General features: G+C 46.0%; 1 protein-coding gene across 1 annotated transcript; it reads right to left on the bottom strand.

Moving 5' to 3' along the window:
* Positions 1-650: 650 nt before the first annotated feature.
* LOC100541860 (vascular endothelial growth factor receptor 2) lies at positions 651-7,835 on the bottom strand. The gene is made up of 10 exons (XM_003205812.4): positions 7,711-7,835; positions 6,581-6,680; positions 5,962-6,158; positions 5,402-5,526; positions 4,917-5,085; positions 3,771-3,910; positions 3,432-3,600; positions 1,892-2,003; positions 1,635-1,798; positions 651-830 (listed from the first exon to the last, which is right to left on the bottom strand). Exons 1-10 carry the CDS (start codon positions 7,760-7,762, stop codon positions 670-672), a joined length of 1,389 nt encoding a protein of 462 aa, XP_003205860.2. The 5' UTR covers positions 7,763-7,835; the 3' UTR covers positions 651-669.
* Positions 7,836-8,346: the final 511 nt, after the last annotated feature.

The following is an 8,346-nucleotide window of genomic DNA, read 5'->3' as shown; positions in this document are numbered from 1 at the left end:
TTTTAAAAAAGGAAATCTGGGCTTATGGCAGGCCCAGATAAGGGAAGCTGCGTGAATCTCAGTCAGGCACTCTCTCTATCTTTCCCTAACATCAATCAGTGCACTTCCTTTAAGATACACTTTCACACAGATAAAGTGCACTGTCACACTCAGCACTTGAGCATAAGGAGAAAAAAACAACAACCACAAAGGTCTGCAATTAGCATAAACAGCAAGTTTCCTGTGTTTGGGATTGAGCCCAGTGAGAGAGCTGATAGGGGTGGGGGGCACAAAAATAGCTATATTTGAAACCCATCATGGGTCAAGATGCCCTTGAAGAAGGCTTGAAGGTAACAAGCCAGCATTGCCAGCTCCTCACCACAGGTGGCCCTTGTCTCTCAACTCCCTGCCCATGAGTCAGCAGAGCCGACTGCCTACTGAGTACAACAATCTTCTTTGTTGGCAATTGAAGTAATTTTGAGGCCTCAGGTTTGCTGATGGCGAAGATCTCCCACGACTTAAGAGAGAGGAAAAGGGTTCCTAGAGCGGAACCCTTCAGTGTCCACCACTCTCTGTCCAGCATGTATAGCATAGGGAGGCCCCAAACCACCAACCCAGCTCAGCTGAGCTCACCTCAAAGCCCAGACACAAAGCAACACCACGATGAGCACCCAGCCCCACCACTGCCACTCACTGGGGGCTGAAGGTGCACTCCTCCTCCAGCTGCCAGTACCACAGGACAGCGGCGGGCGGTGGGATGGCATAGACGGTGCAGGTGAGTGCCTGCGTTGAGCCATACTTGTAGGAGTCAACAGGGGCCATCAGCGCGTTCTCACCAATCTGGGGGGGCACTGGAGGAGAGAGCAGGATATTACACCTCCGTCAAGGCTTCCCAAAGGCACTGTGTACACACACCCCATGTCACTTTGTCCCTATGGAAGCTGGGGACATCTGAGTGCACAGCAGAGCACCTCCAAGGAACAATATGCATTGGAAAGTGTTGAACCTGCCCAATGCCTTGAGGATCGGGATCTCAAGATGCAATGCTTAATATCTCCATTGAGATCTCCCTTCACTACGCTCGTGTTTAAAAGGTAGCCCTTGAGGTCTTACCCCTATCCCCAGCTATTAAATGTTTGTTACACTCCAGAATTTAACCTCGCTGCCCTTTCCAAGACCCGCTGTTTTCAAAGCACAGGAGAAAGGCTGTTTCCTGGGAAGCAGAGGAGAGGAAGAGGAGGACGGCGACTGAGTGGGGCAGGGCAGAAGATGAGGGACAGCTGGCATAGAGCAGGAAGGATGGGCGAGGCAAACCAGGGTCAGGATGGAGCAGAGTGGGGGAGGCACCGGGGAGCAAGGAGGACAGGAAAAGGACAGGACACAAAGGCAAAGAAATAATATGCAGAAAACAAAAACACATCCACCATGTAGCACCACAACAACAACAGAAGCCTGCAGCTTCTCTACCAGAACATCCTAGGGCAGGGCCCAAGAGAGACAGCCCAGCTTTGCATCACCCCAGCTAAGCATAAAGTGCTCTGATCTAAGCCCCCGCCCCTGTTTAAAGCTTCATAGCTCAGATGTGAAATTAATCCTAAGAACAGTAACACATGATGTTTATGCATGGAAGGGTGGAATCCCTGCACACCACTTACCATTCACAAGCAGGGTGAATGTATGTCTCCTCTGCATCTTGTTGGTAGGGTTCGTAAGGACAACAGTGTAATTCCCAGCATCCTTCTCAGTTGCTTCAGTGATTACTAATGTGTAGCCAAGCTTAACTGTATGATTTGCATTCATGACTTTTCCATTTTTGTACCTACAGAAAAAACACAGTGCTCTGAATATTTTAGAGATTTACCTCAACCAACAATAGCTCAGCTTTTCAAACTCATTTTGTCCAGATTCTTACCATTTTGCCTCTGGAGAAGGATATCCTTTAAACTTCACAGGAATACTGACTGTATCTCCTAACTTCATCTCAACCACATTCTCCATTTTCTCTAGATGAATAAAAGGACTTTCTGCAATAAGTAAATAAATAAATAAATAAAGAATACAGTAATACAGTGGTTTTTCTGCAGAGGCAAAAGTTGTAATTGGTCTCCGCTTGGGTTAACATCTAACTCCAGATGACCAGAGGCTGGTGACAGGAAGGCACTGTTAAAGCGCAGTAATCTCTAAATTGGCTTCTGAAGAAGCACAAAAACCAAGTCCTTTCCTTTGCATAGAGGAACTGCCCAGTTCCCTCCTGGGGAGCTTGGAGAAACAGAGACCAGAGGGACCTCAGTATGCCAATGTTCAGACCTAGAGGTCTATTGAGCCACTATGATGTTGCAAAAGGAGCAATTCCAGGCAGTGCTCAGCTGCTTAGCATCCCCTTTTTAGCCTTCTCAGTATTTCTACATATATAGTGTAAAACTGGCTTGATGGACTCATTCTAGGAAAAAAAAGTATTTAAAACTACAGTGTCATAGTTACACACTTGAGAAGAAGCAGAATTTATCTACTTGAAACTTAGCAGTTGCAGAATACTATGAAATGCTTTACTACTTTAAATTTGCATTCAGACTAAAACAGCAACAAGCTTCTTGGCTAAGACTTTATCAGTTTGGTATCTACTGTGCTCAGAATAACAAATGATCTGGTTTTGGCTCCTCAAGAAAAATAGAAAAAATCTAAGAGAAAGTTAAGAGTATTTTGAAGCACTATGCCACACAGTAATTTTGAATGCTTATATTTTTGTATGGCCTCTGAAAACAGAATACAGGAAAACCAGCCTCCTTTGAAATACAAAGTCCTTTGTTTGACTGAGTGATAAAAAAGGGCCATTCTCATGCTGGCAATTTTTTTTTCCTAGAAATAAGCCAGTGGAGTCACTATGGCTGTGCCCAAGAGGGGCTTGAAAAAAAGGCTGTAAGAATGTGGCCTCATACTTACCTATGGAGGTAGTCAAAGTTGTTTCCTTTGCATCATATCTGTATGACCAGAACTCAGTTTGATTCAGTTCATTGTAATTTGGAAGCCAAAAGTTTCTTTGCCTAGCTTCATTTAAGCTAACTTAGAATCTTGTCCTACAGAGCCATCAGAACCTCACTTACATTCACTTGGCATGAGAACAGGTAGCTCTTACACAACGTCATCTGTGCAAAGCTAGCTTTGTAGGACCTTGAGGTCATCACAGAAGAGCACAAGGGGTTTACCTTAGTTAAGTATCCATTTTCCTATGGGATTTTACAGCTTTCAGTAACAATTAATTATTCTTTAAAAATATATTAGATAAGCTTGTGGTACAAAACTACACAAGAACAATCTAATGGGTGCAAGAGAGCAGCTGCAGCTTCACTTGGTTCATTTCCATCATTCAGTGCGTCACCATGATGCCTCCTGTGTCCCAGTTACCCACCCCAAAGCCAGAACAACCAACAGAACTGAAATGGAAGATGCTGTACCATGGATTATGAAGTAACTGCTGTTCTTCATGTTCATGCGACCACTGGATGCTGCACACGTGTATCGACCTTTGTCACTTAAGTTCACACTGTCAATGGTAAGAGTGCTTACAAATGTCTTTATTTCTCCTGCAGTGGTTTTTAAATCTCTTATGGTTGCACGCTTTTCCTGCAATAGAAGAGACAAGTGTTTGGGAATTTTAATTTATTCTTTCTCATACCCATAAATGCCAGCATTTTCTTTCTGTATTATCAGCTGTCTTGTGAACATTCCTAAATGCAGAGTAACACTGTAACAAAACCAAATTCTGCTGCACCTTTCAGATAATATGATTTTACCTTGATGGAAGGGTAGTCCCACTTAAAATCAATTCCCACGTTCAGCTCTGTCCTTACAGTACAATTGAGAACTAGTTTTTCTCCTACTGCCAGCTCAACTTGGTAGTGTGGGTTCATTGTTAGATCATAAATCCGATAACCTGGAGGAAGAAAAACGCACACATTGTGTTATAGCACTCGGTACCAACTTTCCCAGCTGAATTCATGAAAACTCCCACTAAACCCACTGCTACAAAGAGGCATCTCAATGCTCCAGCAGCATAGCATGATGACTAGCGTGCAAAGGAGCCTGGCGGGAAGGGATCTGCTAGTCTCAAGCATTTCCCACGTGTGACGCGAGAGCCATGTAAGACAGTGTCACAACAGGATGTATATGCTTGTTCAGATCCTCCCGGGTGTTGGGTGCAGGCAGGAGATGGTGACCTACATGGTCTTTTCCAGGGAGTGGCAAATGAGGTCCGCTCACCCCCAAGTGGCTAGAAGCCAGACAGCCCCCACAAACACAGCATTGAATCTGAGCACATACGTCCTGCATCTCAGCACAGAAAGGGAACAGCTCCAAATGATGAGAGGAGAAATTCAATGAGCAGCCATCACATTGTAACAGCACAAGGACAAATCCTGCTGCCCAACACAGCACTATAGCATTTCTGGGCTTTGCTGAACAACTGACAGCATATACCAAGAGAGCACAAATTCCCTTCAGAGTCAGTCTGAAGCGAGATAAGACAACCCAACTCCTCATATGACCTTCTGATCACCCATTCCCTCAGTACATCTCAGAGCAATTTCTTTCCATCTTCTACTGATAGGTGCCTGCCTCTAGTTCCCTTCAACAATGACTTGGATCCTAGATAAGCAAATTAAGTACAGAAGGGAGTGATTTGGGGAAGAAAGGCTTGCATTGTTGGGAAGAAAAATGCCTGGCATCTATATTAAACTAAAAATAGAAGCCCTTAACCCAGTGATCAACTAGAAAAAACAGAATACATTGTATTTAACAGAAAAGTAATGCTTATCACAACATCCATTTTGCATTAGCTACATCGTCAGTATAGAGTAACCTAAGGCCCAATCAAATGTAATTGTGTCAGCATGCTGTAGAAGCAAAATAACATCAGCTATACAGAAAAAACTTGGGCTTACCTACAACTGCGACTATGTATATCACGGACTGGTAGCTTTCATTATCTATTTTAGCTTCGCAGAAGACCATGCCTGCATAGTTGATTAGATGACTGGGTATAGTGAAGCCTTTTTTATTATCCCACGAAATTGATTTACCATCAGGAACAAATACCTTTTCTGGATATTTCTGTTTGAAATAGTGACAAAATGCATTGTCAGGTTTCAAAAGCAAACAACTTTGGATTTTCAAGTGCAACGTCTTCCGTATCAGCCAGAAGCCAGTTTTAGCATCTCAGCTCAGGCACTTCTCCCTTTGTGGGCAATCACCCCACACTTCCAAAGCACAGGACCATGGTGACACACAGTCACAGCACTCACCACAGGCTGCAAAGTTCCCAACAAGGGAAAGATGTTTTCAAGAAACACATTTATATCTGAGGCAAAATATTTACATCACAGTGATTCTAATTAACTCTTAAAATAACAACAAGCTTTTTCCTTACCGCATGTAGAGATACATTGAGATTTGACACAGTCCCAAGGCATGGTACTACCACAGTTTTATTCTTAGTGATGTACACAATGCCAAGCTGATCACCAACTGAAGTCACAAATGGAGATCGGTAATCTAGAAGAATATTCAGTTGGTAAGTGGATATGATTAGTCGTGTGATTACCAAGGAAACTATTTTTAAAATTATCTTTCCCTATTTATTTCTTCTCAAGTCAGTTTTGCTCTTTTCTACTTGCTTAAACATTTAAGCAATGAGACTAAAAAGGAAGGACATGTTTTGACAGCCCTCCAGGTTGATAGTATCATTATTCTCAAAACATTTATCGGCAGCAGTACACACTTTGGAGAACAGCTTCCTGCCACCACAGTCTGCGTGCCGACACAAATCTGATTTACCCCAGTGTGATTTTTCTTGCATAAGTATTACAGGAAATATCAGTTGAAAGCAGTGATATGCTACACTGGCTCCCCCAATGGCAGCACCCTTTTTGGAATCAGTCAAAAAACGAAAGTTCCCGAGCTTATAAAACAAGCCACGTGAGAACTTACCTTGAACGTAGACATAAATGGTTGTAGCTGCCTGGCTGTCTCCATAAAGGCACCTGTAGTCCCCAGTGTCATTGCCTATGACTCTGAGGAGGGTGAGGGTCTTGCAGAAAGGGCCATCACTGCAGCCCGTCACAGCAAGGCGCTTCTCAGCACTGCTCTGGTTATTGGGCCAGGACCAATACACAGCTCTCTGACCACTGGAAGGCAAGCATTCAAAAGGGGTAAGTGCTAATCTCTGCAGGTTCCCTAGAGAACTGCTTTCATCCCACCTTATGAAGCATCAGGATAAATTCACATAAATTGACCTGTTACTCGTATCCTAAAGGAAGCTACTTGAGAACAAAGTTGCACCGAATCTGTCACACAGCACCCAGCTCCCTCCCACACCATCCTACGCCTGCTTTGCCAGGGAAAAATCAGATGAGGGGTGCAAAGGAAAGGGGGGAAACAAGCACTATTGCGAGAGAGACAGAACCACAGGGAAAAATCAGATGAGGGGTGCAAAGGAAAGGGGGGAAACAAGCACTACTGGGAGAGAGACAGAACCACCTGAAGCACTGTCCAGAAACTCACTGCATAAATCACCCCTATCAAAATGAATGTACAGATTGGCCCTTACCTGCAAGTAATGTTCAGAGTATCATTTGTGGTTATGGTGAGGACACTTTTTTGGATGCTAAGGGTTGGCTGATCCATAGAAATAAACAAACCTGCAAAAACTGATATAAAAAAAAGCCCTCAGACGAATACGATAGCAAAAGGAAATGCTACTCGACCAGAACAGCATTGTAGGAAAGAATATGCAGTGTGCTTTAAGCAGATACCTTCACATCGTCTACTTAACAGTGAAAGGTAAATAATGACTTTTCACACATCACAGAAAGGTCAAAAACTCTGTCATAACAGGAAAGCCAGGCAGATGGTCAGGAGCTGGCTGCAGAGCACGACAATTCAGCCGGCCAGGGTGGAGTTCCTGTTTCCTTGTGCTGCCAACTTCAAGGTCTAACAAGAGGATGTGGAACATTGAAATAAAGTGAACCTACATCTGATGATCTCACTCCCTGGGGAAAGGGATTACAAGCTTCTCTCATAATAAACCGAATACTCATACTCTTTGATACTGTTGATCAATGAATTATGTGAAGAAACTACTTTACACATTTTGGCACAAATCTTAGATCCCAGGAGCTCAGCATCACTTTCTTTTATACTGCTTTCCCCTTTCTTCCCAAGCAATGTGACACAAACCCGCTGCTACCAGCTCGCCCTGGGCCACTTGTCTGAGGGCCACATGCCGGTGCCAGCGCTGCTCTTAGGCAAGTGAAAGGCATGGGCAGAGCCTTCCCATCGGACAAGCACTCCGTCGTGCCACGAACAGCTCTGCATCACGGCGAGCACCAAGCCCGGCAGGCACAGCGCAGTTAGACGGGGCGAGTAACGGGACAGCGAGGCCGGAGTGGAGCTTTCCCCCTTTTATCCCGCTATTTCCCGGGGAACCCCGGGGGATCCCGTGCTGCAGCCACCGGCATCCTCACGGGCTGACTGATGACAGCTTTCCTTCAGCCAAGCTCTGCTCAGCTCTGGGAAGCGGTAGGATCCCAGCGAGCACGAGGTGATGCCGCACCGAGCCGCTCTGCCCGCCCCGACAGCCCTCAGGAAAGCGGGGACCGCCACCCGCTCACCGGGACCGCGCCGGTGCCGCAGTCGGACCCGAGCACAGCCCTCCCCGACGGCTCCGCGACGGCTTACCGGGAGTCAGGCACAGCAGCACCGTCAGCACCCGCAGCGGCCCCAGCTCCATCCCGGAGCGCGAAGCCGAGCCGAGCCGAGCCGCACCGTACCGAACGAGGGATGCGGGATCCCGAGGGCAGCACCGCCCTCTTGTTCCTGAGGCGGGACCCGCCGCTACGCCCCGCCCAGCTGACCGAAGCCCCTCCCCGCGTCCCGCCCTACTCCTAGCGGAGGCTGGATTTGTCCCCAAACAACTCCGACTCAACCCCCCACTATAATGCACTTTTAGGTAAAATTGTCGACCAGACAAGGGAAGCAAACATAGGCTAACGTTTTGTCCATGCACATGATGCCCCTGTTGGAAATAAACAGACGTGCATGGACGGAGATATGCACAGGCAGGTGGATGATAACAGGGATGGAGCAACACGCTGTACTCAGAGCTGTGCCTGTGTGTGCATACATGTGCTGCTCTGTGCTGCCTTCCCCCGCACGTGTCCACTGATGACTTCAGTTAATGAAGCAGCGATTTTATTTTCCACATTGTGCAATTCTGGCTGTTTTGCTGGGCTGGGGATGAGCGTAATTCCATTTGAAACGATAGTCCTGTTGCTTTCAGAAAGATAAAGGAGTGGAAGAAGCCACATTTCTCTG

The sequence above is a fragment of the Meleagris gallopavo genome, chromosome 4 (genome assembly GCF_000146605.3).
Source record: "Meleagris gallopavo isolate NT-WF06-2002-E0010 breed Aviagen turkey brand Nicholas breeding stock chromosome 4, Turkey_5.1, whole genome shotgun sequence".
Lineage (NCBI taxonomy): Eukaryota > Metazoa > Chordata > Aves > Galliformes > Phasianidae > Meleagris > Meleagris gallopavo.
This window is presented reverse-complemented; position numbering and strand designations above follow the sequence as displayed.

What these genes read in the sequence shown, in the direction of transcription:
- LOC100541860 (XM_003205812.4), bottom strand. Translation starts at nt 7,762, where the DNA reads ATGGAGCTGGGGCCGCTGCGGGTGCTGACGGTGCTGCTGTGCCTGACT. An exon ending in GCTGCTGTGCCTGACTCCCG is followed by an intron (nt 6,681 to 7,710) that starts GTAAGCCGTCGC and finishes TTTTTATATCAG; the next exon opens with TTTTTGCAGGTTTGTTTATT. An exon ending in ATTCACCCTGCTTGTGAATG is followed by an intron (nt 831 to 1,634) that starts GTAAGTGGTGTG and finishes TCTCTCCTCCAG; the next exon opens with TGCCCCCCCAGATTGGTGAG.